We start from the raw sequence: 20393 nt of genomic DNA on the forward strand, positions 1-20393 counted from the left end.
TGGGAATATAGAGATAAAACAGTGAGATAAATGCTACATACAGAAGAGGCACATATAAAAAGGCTATGGGCACCTAACCTGAGGAAATGGGGGAGAAAATGGGAAGAAAAAAAGTTAGAGAGGGCTTTCTACTGCAACTGGTATTTGAGCCAAGCCTTAAAAGATGAACAGGCAATGAGACAGGTGAAGAAAGGCAAGGAACGAGATGTATAAAGACACAAAAACAAGGACTCCTAATCTGCTTAGAGAACTAAAAGAGTTTGACATATGAGATGTAAGACAGATGTAGGGAGTGAAATGAAAGAGAAAAATAAGGCCTATGAAGAGTCCTTCATGAAGGTGAATTTTATCTTGAAGGTCAGTGAAGGAGGTTAAATGTGAAACTGACATGAAGAGACATGTAAGAAACCATAATCTAGGTTAAAAAAAGAGCTGAGGTCCTGTACTAAGATCATGGCAATGAAGATGGACAAATACAAGATGTTACAGAAACAGAGAATGAGGGAAAGGAAAACATGAAGGCTGTTTCTAGTGTCATTAACACAGTAAATGGTGATGCTGTGACTGAAGAGACAGAGGACACTATCACATTAAAGTGATAATTAACCTCTAAACTTCAGGGATTAAGGAAAAGCTTTTAGGAAGAAATACCTAGTATAGGATTTAAAAGATGAAAAGGAATTAAAAACCATGGGTTGGGAGTTTGAAAGTTGGCAATGAAGGGTAGGCACTGGTTAGTGACAGAAGATGAGGTTAGAGTAGTCCGAAAATGTCAGATCAAAGTGCTTTCAGAAATCTTCTTAGGACTTTTGTATTCTATGATTCAAGAAACAGAGAGCTACGTTAAAGTGGCAAGAGAACAAAAGGATATTCTCCAAAAACGATTCTGATTGCAAAATGAAAATGAACTGGATTGCTAAACCAAAGCTGAAAGGAGAGGTCAGTGAAAAAAATAACCCAAGTGAGAGAGGACAGTAACTTGAGTTAGAATGTTGTCTGTCAATGGGGACTTACATAAATGGGTACACTTGAGATCTAGAAGGATTGGTGTCTCGCAGGAGTGGAGCTAAACCTAACACACACTGTATTCTGTATTACCACTCATCTACCCATCTACCTTTTACTAAACAACAAATTTATTAATTTACAAAAAGTAAACCATCTGCTATTTAAAAAAAAAATATCAATAGCTGAATGTTTTAATTCCAATTTACAAAAGGCCCCTAGGATTAGAAAAGGTTTGAAGATGGAAGTAGGTTTTAAGGTAGATTTTGAAAAATAAGCTTATTACCACCTATTTATTAATGGAAAATAATAAAAATGGATTAAGAAAAGTAAATGAAATCTTGATCTAAAATACGAAGGATGATAATAAAAACCTGGCATATAGAACTGAGAGGACAGTAGTACCATTTACTAACAGAGAAAACACAGCAAAAGGCAAGGGGTGTGTATGTGGATGTGTAGATGAGTGTATGTGTGTGTGTGGAGAGAGACCAACTGGAACAGGAATAGTAAATTGTTTTTGTTTTGTTCTGTGTTTTTAGTAAATACAGTTTTTTTTTTTAAACCTAGACTTTTTTTTTTTTTTAAGATTTTATTTATTTATTTGACAGAGATCACAAGTAGACAGAGAGGGAGGCAGAGAGAGAGGGGAAAGCAGGCTCCCTGCTGAGCAGAGAGCCCGATGCGGGACTCGATCCCAGGACCCTGAGATCACGACCCGAGCCGAAGGCAGCGGCTAAACCCACTGAGCCACCCAGGCGCCCCAGTAAATACAGTTTTGAAAAGGCTTAAGAAGCACTTAAGTACTGATAACAAGGATATGACATTCAAAACTGAGATACATTTAATATGCAAGAAAGAAAAGCAGACAAGAGACAGAAACTTGGATGTCAGAAGCATATATGTGATAACTGAAACTCTGAGAGTAGCTAATTTTCAAGAAAAATATGTAAAGTAGGAAGTAAGATGACCAAGACAGATCCTTAAAAGACACTAAGATTTTACAAATTGGTAATGCAAATGATGTCCACAGAACAGACTGAGAAGATGAGCAGAGGAGAAAAATGAAAATTCAGAGATCAAAGTATTTCAAAAACTAAAGGCAAGATAGAGTCCTTTGGGAAAAAATAAGAAGTCAACAATAATCGGGCTCCTGGGTGGCTCAGTTGGTTAAGTGACTGCCTTTGGCTCAGGTCATGGTCTGGGGAGTCCCTGGATCCAGTCCTGCATCAGGCTCCCAGCTCCATGGGGAGTCTGCTTCTCCCTCTGACTTCCTTCCCCTCTCAGGCTCTCTCTCACTCTCTCTCTCTCAAATAAAGAAAATCTTAAAAAAAAATCAACACTATTCAATGCTGCCAAGTTAAAGACTCAAATGTCTATGGCATGGAGCATCAAAAAGATAGCTAACCTTTAAAAGGCAATTTCATTTAAGAAAGAAAATGGAAGGTGAGACAGAAGAGACTGGTACAAGCAAGTCTTTCAAGAAACCTGGTTATAAAGACGATAGGATATGGAGACTAGAACAGAGGGATATAGAATTGAAGCAGAGTTTTTGGTTTCATTTTGTCTTCTAAAAGAAGGAACCAGTAGAGAACAAAAAGCTGACGATAGAAGATAAAGGAGGTATCCACAGAAGAGTCCCTCATGTAGCAGCGTATGGGAATCAAAGCACAGATGAAACATTATCTTTCAACAGGGAAGAAAGAATACACCCACATAGAAACATCAAACAGTGTGCGTGCGTGTGTGTGTGTGTGTGTATGTATGTATGTATTTTCCACTCAGAAAACTTCAGTTCCTGCAGAACAAAAAAATTACATGTTCAGACACATCTGTAAATCAAAATTTTAACAATGGTCTTCTCTGTGGATGGAATCATGGTCTATAATACTATGTTCTTTCATATTTTCCAATTTTCTATGTATAATAAGCATTTAATTATTTAAAAAGCTCTTTGCCCACTAAACTATAAAGAGTAGTTCACCACTGATTTAGAAAATTTAGAAAATAAATAAAAGTAGAAAGGGAAAAAACAATACCTATAACCTACCAATGTACTGCTTTCATAGGTTAAGAAAATAAATATTAGTTATATTGTTTAATATTCTCTCAGAAAAAGTAACATTAATGGAAATACAGAATTTAGATAACCAAAACTAATAACTGATTCTATCATTCAGACATGAAGAAAGAGGATTCCAGTTTCCTCTTAGCTGCTATGTCTTCATTTAAAAAGATTAGTAAGTCTCCACTTACAAAGTGGAGACTTTTTTTTACAAAAAAATACCTGAATTCAGGTATTTGGATATTATTAATTTAGAAGTAAATTTTAATACTGCTTTCCTTCCTGGTTGTAACTATTTTTAGTATTTAAGTATTAGCGTAAATATAATAACATCTAACACTCATGCTCACTGGCAACGATTTAAAAAAAAGGAAAATTAAAACGAAGGCTTACAGTTGTGGTAAATTTGGTCTAACAAAAGGATCATTCTCTGCTCCATTGACTGCTTTGTTTTTCCTTTGTTTTGGTTCAGAATTGGTAGAGGGTGCCTGAGAATTATTAGCCGTGGGAGGTTTGCGTTTGGCTAGAAGTTTCCTTTGCCTTTCAATATCTTCCCTTTGCTGATTCACCCATTCTTGTTGCCTGTATAAAAAATAAATGTAAAAAACCGTATTAACTTTTTGTTACTCTTCACAGTTAAAACAAGAATATACTAATAAATATGAAAAAGCATGGAACATTAACAAATATTATGGTTCCACCTTTTTGAACCTACCTGTACTCACTGTCCAGGTCTCATTTGAAGCATTCATTTCTAAATTCCCTAAATTCCCTGAAGTAGGGAAAAATGTGTGGCTATGTTTAATCTCATGGTACCTTGGAGATCTCCACCTCCTTCTTCCTAGTGAGTATCATTCCTATAGATTCTTGATTAGAATGTCTCTAGACACACTACTGCATGAAAACTGAGACCACATCTATTTTATATCCTACTATATTCCTAGTGCCCAGCATAATCATCAGCACATACTAGGAATTTAGTTAATACTTGCTCAATAAAACAAATGGGCTATTAAAATAAAGAACAGAAATAAGCACAGAAATTTTAAACATGCACCTCATCACTTACTAGAAAAACTTTAAAAAGACAATTAAGTTAATAAAGTGTTATTTTCTAAATTTGTCTATGTCAAAAAGATTTTGGGAATGTGAAAGCACTAACTTGAAATGAAACAAAAACTGACCTAAATGTAAGAAATTTATGAATTAAGAATTCTGACAAGAAAAAAAAAATAGGGCAACAAAAAAAATTAGCATGATACTGAAAAATGAGCAAATTAATAAAAGTAAAAGTATTACTGCTTCCTATTCAAGAATCTAAAGCTTACTAACTCTAATTTCAGCAATCTGACCAGAGCAAGACTAAGTGACAGTGAAGCTTTTTAAAACTATTCCATCACACAACTTGTTCTAGTAACCATATTCCCTGTTAGGTCATCTCAACATGCTAAGAAAAAAATTTTAAACCTCTACATGGTTATGGTATTTAGACTTAAAAAAGACAAATGTTTCAATTCCTTGACTCCCCACCCCTACTTAAAGCAGAACTATAGAACTTCTATTCTGCTGACCCAAAACTGCCTTTACACATACTGCCTGATCCTATGATTCTAGCCAGATAGTAGAGTATGACCAGAATGAAAGAATCAATAGCCACTGAAGCAGAAGAGTAAAAGGTGGAGAAAATTCATGAACAGCAAAGCTAGATCAGGAGTTTAACCCAGTTTTCCTTTGGAAATAGAAATATATAACTTCCTTTAATTAAAAAAGTTAATTTTTAAAGCTAGTTTAGAGCTCTAATTTATATATCAATTTATAATCAAGATGCTATAAATGAAAACAAATGGCAATAGTCCTAATGTTTAAAATCCTAATGGAAAGTAAAGAATTACTAGAATGAATAGAAAGCTATTATCTGATTATCTAGGAATGCCTACAGAATTTAGAGATTACGAATTTAATATTACTAATATTTATTTATTTCTCTTCTCATCCACCAACTACTTTGGTTATGTCACTGATAAACTACTTAATTCACACAGATACGCAGCTTGATTTAATATATGCATATGTAGTAACACAAAATAGGCCCACAATACAAGAAATGTAAGTAATTTTTTAAAAACTAGATTACTTGTTTATTATAAAAAGGAACAGCCAGATGGAAGAGACGCATAGGGTAAGGTATGGGCTAAGGGTGTGGGGCTTCCAGGTGCTCTCTAACTGCACGACTCTCCCCAAACCTCCAGGTGTTCACCATCACCAACCCAGAGGCTCCAATTTTGCTGACACTTGATGAAGAAATTTTTGCTACAAAGAACTTATATTTCAGATTTGTATTTTTAGTTTGTATTTAAGGTTATATTATGTAGCCTATTTTATTCATTATCAGGACAACTGTAGATTGGAGTTTAGTAGCAGAAGTTCTTGCCTATTTAACATTCAAAAATCATGGTTTCTATCTAAAATATATCTCCTATTCTCTACCTTTCATTGTCAGCATTGTAGCTCAAGCCTAATCATCTTTCATTTGGATACCTCAGCTGTCAATAATTTATCTTTTTTCCAATACTAGTCCCACATGTATCACCAGTTAGCTTTCTAAAACTCAATTCTGATCACACACACTACATACAAACCTTTGAATTAAAAGCCAAACTCCCTAGCATCACAAGAACTCTGTTCTTCATTATGGTATACCTAGCACCCAGCATAGCTGGTGCTGAACAAAAGCTAAATAAATCAACGGTGGGAGAGAGAAGGCCATTCTGTGCTAAGTCCTGGGAACCAGTATTTGAAACAGAAATGTTTATATACTAGATGCAGCTTTGCCTCCATTTTCTATAGAACTCTAGCAAATCTGATAGAGATGCTGGCACTACTCCTGTTTTTGAGGTTTAAAAATTTTTAGAGTGAAAAACAAAAAAGCAGCACAGGTCTTAACTCCTTAATTCATAGTCAATCTATCCCTATATACCATCATCTTAATTCAATTTCTGTTTTAAAGTTTGCTAAAGCAAACTTTAGCAATGTTTAGAAATGCTAAAGCTACATATTCCTCAAATAATTTGTGAATTATTGTATCTAAAGCAGAAGAGGAAAAGTTCCTGTCTTTTCCGTAGGAAAAGAAAGCAAGCAAGTGCTGAATAATAACAATGAAGTAATGACTGGAGATTGTGGAAAAAACTAAGTAGAAAAATCCCAAGATATATAGATATGTGTGTGTGTGTGTGTGTGTGTGTGTGTGTGTGTGTGTGAATTCCAAGACACATATATATCCATATATATGAGTGAAAATTAAAATTTCCTCCCAAATCATCGATAAAGCTAGAGGATCAGTTTATATTTTGGAAAGTAATACTCAGAATAATATATAGTACGGACGAATGCTGACTAATCAAGAAGTCGGCTAAAGTTGAAATTGTAATACTTTTGTTTTACATTCCTTTCAAATGTACTAAATTCTGTGATTTCAAAGAGCAGTAAGGAGTAGAAATAAAACATAATTCCAAATCTATAATCTCTGGAAGTAACAAAAACCCAAAGGAACACTACGTTTTTTAAAATGTAAGAATGACTAACTTCACAAGATTCTGAAACGCAAAACCATCTGTCCATTGTTCAGTAAATGAAGCACCATGTCTAACTGTTGTGAAGTGCCCAAGGCGTAATCGGTCTTGCATACTCTTTTCTCTGCTTGACAATTTTTCTTGTGTACTCTGAAAAAAGGAGGAAAAAAAATGAACAATTTTATTCATTTAAAACTATGCAAGGTGAAAAAGGGCCAGTGGAATGAAAAGGAAAATTCACTGAACTTTTTAAACTTACCTTTTCAATAAGCAGCTTCTTGCTCATTGATATACACTTATTTAATCGTTCTTTGTATTTTTCAAGTAATTTTTGTTGTTCATCTATTTGCCGTCTGAGATCACAGTTAGCCTACAACATAAGTAAAAACAGGAAAGGTCTAGAATTTGTGTATATGAGACACTTAGGAATATTCTTACATTCTCAATAAATTACATAAAAAGAAAAGTATTTGAGTATGATACTAAAATTATTTTTTTAAACATCTACTAACCATTGATAATACTGTTAAGTGCTATGTAACTGTGCAGTGGAAAGTACATGGAATTTGTATCTAGACTCCATAGGTTCAAACCAACACTCTAAGGTACATAACCTTGGCTAAGTTAAGTTCATTATCTGGGAGAAAATCAATATATAGGAACAACAAAAAACTGGTATCCAAAAAATGTATTCCTATATGTTAACAATGAGACAGAAGAGAGAGAAATTAAGGAGTCGGTCCCGTTTACAACTGCACCCAAAACTGTAAGACACCTAGGAATAAACATAGCCAAAATGGCAAAGGATTAGTACTCAGAAAACTAGAGAACACTCATGAAGGAAACTGAGGAAGGCACAAAGAAATGGAAAAATATTCCATGCTCATGGACTTGAAGAACAAATACCGTTAAAATGTCTATGTTACCTAGACCAATCTACACATTCAATGCAATCCCTATCAAAATATCAACTTTTTTCACAGAACTGGAACAAATACTAAAATTTGTATGGAACCAGGGAAGATCCCAAATAGCCAGAGGAATGTTGAAAAAGAAAAGCAAAGCTGGTGGCTTCACAATTCTGACTTCAAGCTCTATTACAATGCTGTAATCATCAAGACAGTATGATACTGGCACAAAAACAGACACAAAGATCAATGGAACAGAACAGAGAGGCCAGAAATGGACCTTCAACTCTATGGCCAACTAATCTTTGATAAAGCAGGAAAGAATGTTCCACGGAAAAAAGACAGTCTCTTCAACAAATGGTGTTGGGAAAATTGGATAGCCACATGCAGAAGAATCAAACTGGACCATTCTCTTAAACCGTATGCAAAAACAGACTTGAAATGGATGAAAGAACTAAAAGTGAGACAGGAATCCATCAAAACCCTTGAGGAGAACACAGCAACCTCTTCAACCTTGGCTGCAGCAAGTTCTTGCTACACGTCTCCAAAGTCAAGGGAAAAAAGGGCAAAATGAACTACTAGGACATCATCAAGATAAAAAGCTTTCTCACAGCAAAGAAAACAGTTGACAAAACCAGAAGATAATCAACAGAATGGAAGAAGATATTTGCAAATGTCTTATCAGATAAAGGGCTAGTATCCAAAATCTATAAAGAACTTCTCAAACTCAACACCCAAAAAATACTTAATCCAATCAAGAAATGGGCAGAAGACATGAACAGACTTTTCTCCAAAGACACAGGAATGGCCAACAGACACATGAAAAAGTGCTCAACATCACTAGGCATCAGGGAAATACAAATCAAAGCCACAAAGAGATATCACCTCGTATCAGTCAGAATGGCTAAAATTAACAAGTCAGGAAACAACAGACACATGAAAAAGTGCTCAACATCACTAGGCATCAGGGAAAAACAAATCAAAGCCACAAAGAGATAATCAGGGAAATAGAAATCAAAGCCACAAAGAGATATCACCTCATATCAGTCAGAATGGCTAAAATTAACAAGTCAGGAAACTCCAGATCCTTGGCAAGGATGTGGAGAAAGGGGAACCCTCTTAACACTGTTGGTGGGAATGCAAGCTGGTACAACCACTCTGGAAAACAGTATGGAGGCTCCTCCAAAAGTTGAAAATAGAGCTACCTCCAATCTAGTAATTGTGCTACTAGGTATTTACCCTAAAGATACAAATGTAGTGAGGGGCACCTGGGTGGCTCAGTGGGTTAAAGCCTCTGCCTTCAGCTCAGGTCACGATCCCAGGGTCCTGGGATCAAGCCCCACATCAGGGTCTCTGCTCAGCAAGGAGCCTGCTTCCTCCTCTCTCTCCCTGCCTGCCTCTCTGACTAGTTGCAATCTCTATCAAATAAATAAAATCTTAAAAAAAAAAAAAAAAAGATACAAATGTAGTCATCTGAAAGGGCACCTGCACCTCAATGTTCATAGCAGCAATGTCCACAACAGCCAAACTATGAAACGAGCCCAGATGTCCATCAATGGATGAATGGATAAAGAAGAGGTAGTATATTATATAAAACGGAATATTATTCAGCCATCAAAAAATGAATTCTTGGGGTGCCTGGGTGGCTCAGTGGGTTAAAGCCTCTGCCTTCGGCTCAGGTCATGATCTCAGGGTACTGGGATCGAGCCCCGCATCGGGCTCTCTGCTCCGCGGGGAGCCTGCTTCCTCCTCTCTCTCTGCCTGCCTCTCTGCCTGCTTGTGATTTCTCTCTGTCAGATAAATAAAATATTAAAAAAATAAAATAAAATAAAAAATGAATTCTTGCCTTTTGCAACAACATGAATGGAAAGAGGGTATTATTGTAAACAAAATAAGTCAGAGAAATATAATTATCATATGACCTCATTTATATGTGGACTCTAAGAAACAAGGCAGAGAATCATAGGGAAAGAGGAAAAAATGAAACAAGACAAAACCAGAGAGGGAGACAAACCATAAGAAACTCTTTTTTTTTTTTTTTTAAGATTTTATTTATTTATTTGACAGACAGAGATCACAAGTAGGCAGAGAGGCAGGCAGAGAGAGAGAGGAGGAAGCAGGCTCCCTGCTGAGCAGAGAGCCCAATGCGGGGCTCGATCCCAGGACCTTGAGATCATGACCTGAGCTGAAGGCAGAGGCTTAACCCACTGAGCCACCCAGGCGCCCCTAAAAATGTTTTAAAAGTAAAAAAAAACACAAACAGCAATCCATTAAGAAAAATGAGCAGCGGGGCACCTGGGTGGCTCAGTCGGTTAAAGAAAAATGAGCAGGGTGCCTGGGTGGCTCAGTGGGTTGAGCCTCTGCCTTTGGCTCGGGTCATGATCCCAGGATCCTGGGATGGAGTCCCACATCAGGCTCTCTGCTCAGCAGGGAGCCTGCTTCCCCTCTCTCTCTGCTCTGCCTCTCTGTCTGCTTGTGATCTCTCTCTCTGTCAAATAAATAAATAAAATCTTAAAAAAAAAAAAAAGGAAAATGAGCAAAAAACATGACCAGTTATTTCTCTGAAGAAACAAAATTAGTAAGTATTTTAAAAGATGCTAGAAAATAGAGAACACATAATAAAAGACAAAAGATACTTTGTTACATCCATTGAACTGGCAAAAAAATTTATTATATCTGATTATAATAAGTCTTAGCAAAGATAATAAGCAACAAGATTATTTATTGCTCATAGGAGTATAAATTAATCCAACCACTTTGGGGAAAATTTGGCATTATAAAGCAAAACTGAACATTTACATGCCATGTACTGTGGCCATGTCTCTCTCTCTTTTTTTTTTTTAATCATTTAATATTTTTATTTGTAAGCCATGTCTCTCTTAAAGCATACAATGTAAGACAAATTTTCCACATTTGCCCTAGAAGACATGTACAATAATGTTCTTAGCAGAACTGTTCATATTAACAAAAAGCAGAAACAAAATGTCCACCAAGAGCAGAAAATATACATTATGGTATATTCATATAATGCCTTACTATATAGAGAGAGCATGAAATGAACAAAGTACATGACAATTCCATGCATAAAGTTTAGTGAAAACAAGCAGGGCAAAAGGGTACAGAGAACATAATTTTATGTAAAGTTCAAAAATAAACCGAAGGGGTGTCTGAGTGGCTCAGTTGGTTAAGCATCAGTCTTCCACTCAGGTCATGATCCCAGAGTTTTGGGACCAAGTCCCATGTTGGGCTCCTTGCTCCATGGACAGTCTGCCTCTCTCACCCTCCCCTGGCTTGTGCACTCTCTTTCTCTCTCAAATAAATAAAATTTAAAATAAAAAAAAAATACTGAACTATGTTAGGAATGTACAGATACATGTGATAAAACCATAATAATAAGGCATAATAAATTAAGAACTTAGGACAGTAGTTAATGGTAAAAGAAGGTGAGAGAGTGACTGGGATGGGATCAGGAAAGGCAAGCAGGATGTTTCAAAGGTATCGGTAATTGTGGTAGGATCACAGATGAGACACTGGTTTTATTGAGTTTCTATACTAATAGTTCTCAATGCTGGCTTAAATTATCATTACAATCATCTGGAGGAGTTTTTTTTTTGGGGGGGGGTAGTTTTTAAAACTACCAATGCCCAAGCCCCACACCACATCAATTTAATTACAACCCCTCAGGATGAAGTTTAGGCATGTACCTTTATAAAGTGCTTCCCACCCTTCCCATTTGGTGATTCTACTGAGTGGCAAGGACTGAGAAGCACTGCTTCTTACCTTAATCACATTTTAAGTATTTTTTGATATGTCCTTTTATAAAGTTTCAATTAAAATTGGAAATTTTAAAGTATTAAAATAAAAAGCTTCAATTAAAAATCTCACAGGATTGCAGTAGTTACTTCATCTTGTGTAGTATCAAATATCAGTTAGGTTTAAAACAAAATCAATTACCTTTAAAACTAACATGAAATGGCCATCGGTCTTATGATAGCTGATCAAATGAAAATAAATTTTACAAACTTCTCTGTATTTCTCCAACTGTTTCTCAATTCACATTTATTTATATATATTTTAAAGATTTATTTATATGAGAGAGAGAGCGTAAGTGGGAGGGACAGAGGGAGAGGTAGAGAGAGGCTCAAGCGGACTCCACTCTGAACCCAATCAATGTGGGGCTCAAACTTGAGATCAAAACCTGAGCTGAAACCAAGAGCTGGACGCTTAACTGACTGTGCTACCCAGATGCCCCTCTCAATTCACATTTAAAAGCTAATAATTTTCACTTTAAAATAGTGATTTTTCATGTACTTAAAACTATCAGAAAAAGTTTGCTTTTTTTCCCAGCTGAAGAATTTTTTATAATGCTAAGTATTTCCTCAAGTTTTATTATTGCCAAATAATTAACTCAATTTTTTCCCTCTCCATGACTTATTACTTACCCTGAGCAAGTCATCTATACGACCTTCCTTCTTTTCCAGGTCCTGGTTTTTATTACTTTCTAATGCTGCTAATTTCAGCATTGTGAGATCAGTCTAAATGAAAGAAAGCTACTTTACTAACTCCATTATACACATCATTGCATGCAAATAAAAACTAGATTTTAGTCCTAAAAACAAAGAAAATATTTGAGTTTGTGTATGTAAAAGTTATCCCAAAAAGTCTTAGTACAGTTTTAAGTTTTAACATCTTCAGAAGTATAAGTTCTACAAGCTTACAAAGAAACATTTAAAAAACTGATTACTAAAAGTTTTAGAATATTCTAATGTTCTGCATTAAAACTGAATGTAACCACTGCTTTATGCTATCAATGCTAGCTGATCTTTGAACATAGCAAAAGCTTTCAAGAGCTATTCAGTGACTGAAAGCAATGTACCTGTAATCCTAGCCTAAAGATCATCTAAAGAAAGATGTTTTGATGCATGTGCAACAGCTTGGACATCACCCAACAGAAAAGTCTAATGGCAATAAACTGGGGCAATAAAAATGGCTAAGCAAAAAGATTCACTCTTCCAATTTCCCTAGTATGATACACTAAAATCCAAAAACTGTCACATGTAAAAAGTTAAAATGAAAAACACAATACTCAAATTCATAAAATCAAGTAAGCATAAAAAATATCTAATTTTCAAATGATACCTTTAAGTGAAATATAGACACCCCAAATGAATTGCTTTAATTAAGTTCACTTGTGACAAGTATTAAGTTCAGGAAAACACTGATTATATGTACTTGGATGGTATGTTCAAAAAGAAGCAATAAACAAAACTGACAAGTCATGCTTATTCTATTTATTTAAAATGCTTATATCTACATATTTAACCGGTATGTAACAAAGGATAAGCTGGCAGTAAAGTGGGTGTTTCAATTTCTTAACCCCCACTCAACAAATGGTTTTTCTGTTTAGTAATTAGCTTTCTTGATGTATAATTTTACTTTATGACAATGTCTAAAAGAGAAGACATCTTATTTGCACTAAGTTTCTTACAAGTCATGCAAAAAATTTTATTTACTATTTACCTGAGTAATTTTAAAGGATAACTGCTTTGGTTGTATAACAGGGTGGTCCCCAAAAGCTAACGCAGTCGGAGAAGGGCTATTCGGTCGAACCTTAGAAAAAGATTAAAATTTTTACATTAGCAAGAAAAATATAGGCTTTTGCTCAGCAACAACTACATAACACTTCTTAAGTTTTTAATCAGGATAACAACTGAATTAAAACATAACTGACTTTTTAAAACTTTAATCATTTATTTAATAAGCATTCATTTTTAGAGTACCCTCCCTTACATAAGGCACAGTGAAAAGAAACAACCATTTATATTCCCTGCCCGAGAAGCTTACATTCTAGAACCATAAAAAAAATTTTAAATGCTTTCAATCTGTTAAATATAACAAGACGAAATACATTATCTCAAAACAAAAATAATAACAGAGGATAGTGGTTCAATAAGTAAAACTGAAAAGATCTTAATATACAACTCTTACTACCAAGGGCAATAGTGCACACCCACATATAGTATAACATCAATCTACTGATGAGTTTCATGGTTTATCTAGTTACTAGTTTTAAAACACACCACTGAAAACAGATTATATCATCGTATCAATGCCATCACTGTAACTCAAAATTTGTTGAGTCTGACACTTTATTTTACATATGGCAGTATGATGTAGCTAAAGTACAAAAGAAGTTAGGATATAACTGTGTGTGTGTCTACAGGCAAGGAGTAGAAGGGGACACTGAATTAAAAACAGAGTACTTGAAAAAAATAAGAGATACTCTGATTTTTAAATATCTTTAATTCATTTTAAATTATTAAAAGCCAATTCTGCTTTTCTTGTCAGACATTAAACTTTCATATAATAAAACTAAAGAAAAAATGAAATCCAAAAGGAAGACAATGCATGTAAATAGAACTAGATCTTAAAACAATAGCAACAAACCAAAAAGCTATAAAATAATTTTTAGGCCCAAGATCCTTTTCCTATGTTGAACTAAAATGATCCAGGGATAAAGGCTGCCTACCTTTATCTTAAGGATTCCTAGGAAAGGAAATAGGCTATACTTCAGTGGTTAAGAAATTTAATTGCTAAGAGAGTTAGAAATTAGAAATCAGTAACTGAATACAGACTGATAAAAGAGTATTTGTTTTCGTCCCATAGACTGGACCACGTTCTTTTATAGAAACATTACTTCTTGGGATATAGTTAATTCAGGAAATCTTTAACTTAAAGATCTCACTTGAAGAAATAAAGTTCTAGCAGCATCAGATCATTAAAAAGAACTTAACTTACCTCACAGAATGATTTTCTAAAAAGATAAATACAAATAAATGTATGTAGACGTTCTCAATGAAAAGTTATTCAGTATATATATACATATGTTCGGCACAAAGAAGACTACCTACACATGTAAAAACTTACAGATGAAGAAGGAGTGGAATGTGAATGTGAATTCTGAGGAGAACGGATCGCAGGAGGTATGCCTCTTACTGGACTTGAGCCATTCCCACCTTGGTACTGAGAAAAAAAAAAGGAAACATCACTCTTTATTAAAACAGGTTTAGCTAGGTGCTATTTTTGATATGACATTAAGAATTAACTTAAATAGATCTTCTTTTAAATTAAATTCGGTAGTGATTTAAATGGATCAAGAAAAAGCAAAACTAAGGTCAGCTACAGCCGAGTCCTAAAAGACTAAATAGAGAGTACTTATCACAGGAATGTGAGAAGACTGTTCTATAATGACCCTTATTTCTTGAGCATTCTGACTATAATCTTTTACTGTAGCAGACTCAATATAAATTAATTTCCCCCAAACAATGAACATAGATTATTTTTCCTTCAAATTTTAATATAGCTCCATTATAAATGTTTGTTGAAGCAGTATAATCTCTAATACCCCAAAATTAACATAGTTACAAGCAGATGTTAGTGAATGTAATAAACCATCTTAAAACAGGATCACCATTCTCAAGATCTGTTAAAAATCCAAATGTTTGTAGTACTATATAAAAAATTACACAGATTAAGTCCCTTCCCTTTAATAGCACATAATCTTATAAATATCAATCCTTTCTCTCATGCATAACATGCATTACAGTGCATGACCTAGGTGCATATGAAGAGAAGCCACCTAATGTATTCCACAGCTACCTTTCAAATTTCTCATGTTTCTCTACCAACGGTAGGAGGAGAAAACAATTCACTGCTACTGGCTTCCTCTCAGATGACCTCCTAATGTATCTTTGTGTAACCTCGGGACTTCGTCTAATTTTTTTTTTTTTTTCCAAACTACAGTGCCTAGCAGAACTCATGGCACATGAGCATTCAAGAGACCTGAGATTTATCTATTTGAACTGATCCAATCTTTGGAAAAGATTGTTAATTGATATTAACACTGAGGGACTGACCTCAGTTAAAGAGCATCAGGTCAGCAACACTAAACAGTGAGCAACACTTTTACCATAGATACCGTAAACCCAATTAAGAAAAACAATGGATGGTAAAAAAAATTTTTTTAATGCAGCCCTTCTCCTGAATGGCAAATTCTGCTCTCATACTCAAGTAAATATAAATTTTTTTCTACTGAGTAGATCATGCTTGTTGTTTTAACAATCAAATTAACGTTCTGTAATGTAAAACTGGTAGCCAAAAATATTTCTGCGTAGATGTACGAAAATATTCCAAACTGGGTAAGAATCTAAATTTACCACTAGTTATTATTTTCAGGGGCTCTTAGATTCACACTTCTATCATTATTTAATTTCTATCTAAGGGGCTCAAATGCTGCCATGGTGCTATCATAAAGGCTGCAATGACAATAGAAAGAGTTCTTAACCAGAGGCTATTAGACTTTAACTTCTCTTCTTGCTCTTCAATTTTTTTTTTAAAGAGTGATTTGAGAGAGAGAGAAAGAGGGCGCAGACACGCACAGAGAGGAGAGGGATAGAGGGAAGGGAGACTCTTAAACCAACTCCATGCTGAGTGGGGAGCGCTACATGGGGCAGGAACTCATGACCCTGAGATCACGACCTAAGCCTAAACCAAGAGTCAGATACTCAACCAACTGTGCCAACCAGGTGCCCCTCTTTGCTCTTTCCCTTAGAATTTGACTTTAAATAGGCAACTTTACATCTCTGGTCCTCAAGTTTCCTCATCTGTAATATAGAAACACTAATACCTACTGTACCTATCTCCTGGGTTGTCATAAGCAAGTATGTGAAAAAGTACTCTGAAGATTATGATGTGCCATTCCACTGTAAAATAAATTTTAAAGTTCCTAGGAAGATAGGACATTACAAAAGTTTTCCTTGTGCTTCAAAGAAATTATTTCAGCCCATAGTAAAACTGTATTAAGAACTAGAGATATTTGTTAATAGACTTACTTCAAAATAGTCACTAATTTTGTGGCCACGTCCCCCAATACTTTTTCCTAAAATATAAAAGTAAAAAATTTTTTACAGATTTAAAGTTAGTCAGGATGACTTATCATATACTATATCAGAAAAAGAATGTGTCAAACTTAATTTCCCTAATATACACAAAAATCACCTGTTTAATAATAACAACATGATATTTTAGTTGGTTAGTAAGGGACATTGAAAAAATTGTATCAATAGCCCTCAGAGGGTAAGATGCCAATTTCAGAAATCCAAAAATGAAGTGACATTTCAATAGAAACATATCAATTTTTAAAGTTCTAATTATTGGAGAATCAAATAAATAAATGACATTAAAGGATTTTGTTCTTAAAACTACATTATTCATATTACTTAATGGCTACTAATTTCATAAAAGCAAAGCAATGAATAAAAAAAGCAAAGTGGCAACTGCATAACCAACAAATCAACTCATACTTGCAAATAATAAAAAAGCTTTAACACAAAATCATACAAACTGACAATAACATGCTTTAACATGAATGTTATTTTGTAAAATATTTTGATTTCTAAAAGGTATTCCCGGATTAATAGGATGCTTTTTAACAGACTAGATTTTAAATACTGCTCTTATGACCATATTGGTAAAGTGGTCCAAATCATAACATATCACAGTTCTTTAATTAAAAGTTTTGCTCTAAACTGGATCATCAATTTTGTAAATACTGAATTGAGAAGATGCTAAGAAATACAGTGTTAGAGATACTTTTTTGGATGAGAGGTCCCCACCCTTCAATGGAACTATATAAAAGACATGATCTCTTCAACACAAAGAAAAAATGACAATACCATGAACTCAAAACCCGTGGATAATACAAACATATATATTTATCAATTCAATACTGACTTTTATTCATTTATTCATTTATTTTATTCAACAAATATTTAAGTGGTTACTATATGCCAAGCATTACTGAGATGAACAAAGGTTACATTTAAGAGTTCAACAACCTTAAATTCTTTTGTGGAACAAGAAAAATTAAGTAAGTGCCCAGGACTATATAAATGGTACCAGAAAGTGAACAACAGTTTTGTACAGATTTACTTAGAGGTCAGAAAGGATTGTAAAGGTTTTAAAGGCACACCTTGTTTTACTGATTTTTTTTTTTTTTTAAACACAAACTGAAGGTTTTTGGCAACCTTGCATTGAGCAAGTCTATAGACACCATTTTTCCAATAGATAGCATTTGTTCACTTCATGTCTCTGTGTCACATTTTAGTAATTCTCAGAATATTTCAAAATTTTTCATTATTATGGTATTTATTATAATTTGTTATCAGTGATTACAACTCAATGAAAGCTCAGATGACAGCGTTTTTAAGTAATATTTTAAAAATTAAGATATGTATGATTTTTTTAGACATAATGCTATTGATACACAATAGACTACAGTATAAACATACTTTAAAATACACTGGAAAACCAAAAAAATTTATTTGATTCATTTATCGTGATACTTGCTTTATTGTGATGGTCTGGAAACAAACCTGCAGTATTTATAAGGCATGCCTGTAAACCCAAAGAATTTTCCTTCCACCTATGACAATTTTCCTGCAGATTCTGAAGAAGGTGCTATTCTTCAAAGACAAGAGAGACAGTTTTGGTTTCCTATCCAGAAGCTATGTCCCTAATTCTTTTTCCATAACTGAACCCAAACTTGGCTGTTAATATTCCTTCCCCACTACATACCACATGTAATATCAGGGAAAGCTGACTCCTATCTGGTCTCCACCCTAGTTCCTGTCCCCTCCTGATCAGAAATCCAATTTTGTTCGGGTATCAAACATCCCTTCTCCACAAAGTCCACATTTCTAAAAGGAACTTTACCCACTTTGAATTTCAGAGATGGACCTGGTTTTTCTAAGGGCAACAGTATGTCTGTTGGACATGACTGGGTATGGAATGAATGCGGACTCATAACCCAATTCTGACTGACAAGATTACAGGAGAGGTTTGCTCTGGACTTGAAGAACCTTATATTCAAAGAAAAAGGGGAAAAAGACATAGAAAGCCAACCTCTCTCTAAAACAAATACAAGTGTGAAAGCTCAACCAAGTAAATCCAGTCAAAACTGGCAGCTGTTCTAAAAACATAAGAAAATTAGACAATTCTTATGGATAGCAGACCGCAAAGAAATAAACATGGATTTTTAAAAACACAGGTTGAATCAACCAAACCAGAAGTCTCACCCTAATTTGGGACCTGCTTTTAAGTGAGTTTTTAAATCTAAAGTTGAAACTATCATAACTAATATAACTTTACACTAAATAAAGCTCCAAGGCCACTAACCACAATCTCGTGGAATTACACTAAAACCAAAATTGAGCTTTGAGATGGAGATACAAAATACCACACTTCTACAGAAAGACGCTAGAGTGACTTAACTTCCTCCCTCCACACAGATAGTTGCTGCAAATATTTTCCTTGATACCAGTGCAACATGTAAGTACTCGTAAGCCATGGGTCCTGGTCCCAGTCCTTAGAGCTGAAGAGCAGCTCCAAAACATGAATCATATGAATATAGACATATATGACTTAAGAACCAATTTACTGTATTTAATTTTGAGTGACCAAATTAAACGACAATACTGTTTTATTGTCCATTATAAGAGTTTTGTAGATGACTTGAAAATCATCTTCTTAGTCTATATCACAAGGGTAGGCATACAAGAAAGAATGAAGAACAGGTATGGAAAGAAAAAGATGATGCTTTAATAAGCATCTCAACGATTTTTATACAGCCTTTTTCTTTTTTAAATAAAAGGAATAAGCAAGCTTTTGGTACTTGCACTTTAAAGTGGCCTCTAAATTTCTTACTCAAAGACAAGAAGCCATTTCAACACTGTAACAGATAAAGAAAGAAAAATGAAAGGTGGAAAGGTAATGTTTACCAGGTTTGGACATGATACTTGACCTTTCTAATTCTCAAGCAAAAAAAATAAGGGAAATGTCCAAAAGCCTAAAAACAGTAACCATACACTACCTGTGGTACAAAAGATTTCAATTTCATATTATTATTCTTTCTTATGGGAAGTACATTTATAAACTATTATTAATGCATGAATTTATAATAGCTATAAAAGTGATAAAAATACAGTATTACTTCTATAAAATATTAAGCTATTAAAATCAGATTAATTATAAAGACTTATTTGGCTCTCAAAGATTTTGCTTCACTTACCCTGACTACTTTCATTCTGGTTTTCTGCTTTTCTCTTTCTTCCTCTGGATGATTCTGATTGTTTCTTCTCTGGTGTCTACAGAAAGCAAGTTAACAGAATTTAAAGTTACAGTTTTTACACACAAATTACTACAGCCAGTATAAAAATTATTATTTTCAAAACAAAAACTATTTTGTTCAAATGTGCTCATGTGATGTAAATGTATAGTTGCCTATATACAATTTATTTAAAAGATAAATTTTGCTACTATGTAAATTTTAAACATCCAAAGTATAGAAGTCCTTGTGCAAATTACTTGAAATTCACATTTACAGAGTTTGACTTGAGATGAATAAAAAAATCTGAGAGTAAGTAGCCATTTAAAGCACCCTTCAAATTCTTAACTGATTGGGCAAAAAATAAGTAAAGAAAAAAATCCTATGTTTTTCCTATTTGTTTTCTATTATTCACACATATTTAGTCTATAAAAGTAAACTTGAATGAAAAAGAAAAGAGCAGAATTCAAACCCCAATATATATACAATCCTTACAATTATTATCTAACAACAGCAAATTCATAGATTGTGCTCTAAATTGGTGGTTGCAAACTACAGCCCAATGGCTAAATCTGCTAGCCACCTGTTTTTGTAAGGACCATTATCTAGGCACGACTTCTACACTTTTAAGTAACTGAAAATTTTAATAATTAAAACAATATTGTGATATGAAAATTTTAAGA

General features: G+C 34.2%; 1 protein-coding gene across 2 annotated transcripts in view; it reads right to left on the reverse strand.

The window, feature by feature from the left end:
* The window catches only part of TLK1 (tousled like kinase 1), a 143950-nt gene that overhangs the window by 44478 nt on the left and 79079 nt on the right, over window positions 1-20393 (reverse strand). For both annotated transcript variants that reach the window (XM_046018324.1, XM_046018325.1), the window contains 8 exons: window positions 19675-19750; window positions 16439-16485; window positions 14475-14570; window positions 13068-13157; window positions 11990-12082; window positions 6899-7009; window positions 6653-6789; window positions 3464-3652 (listed from right to left, as the gene is read on the reverse strand). In XM_046018324.1, the coding sequence (XP_045874280.1) occupies window positions 3464-3652; window positions 6653-6789; window positions 6899-7009; window positions 11990-12082; window positions 13068-13157; window positions 14475-14570; window positions 16439-16485; window positions 19675-19750 (839 nt within the window). The remainder of the gene's footprint in view (window positions 1-3463; window positions 3653-6652; window positions 6790-6898; window positions 7010-11989; window positions 12083-13067; window positions 13158-14474; window positions 14571-16438; window positions 16486-19674; window positions 19751-20393) is intronic.

This window comes from Meles meles, chromosome 9, assembly GCF_922984935.1.
Source record: "Meles meles chromosome 9, mMelMel3.1 paternal haplotype, whole genome shotgun sequence".
NCBI lineage: Eukaryota > Metazoa > Chordata > Mammalia > Carnivora > Mustelidae > Meles > Meles meles.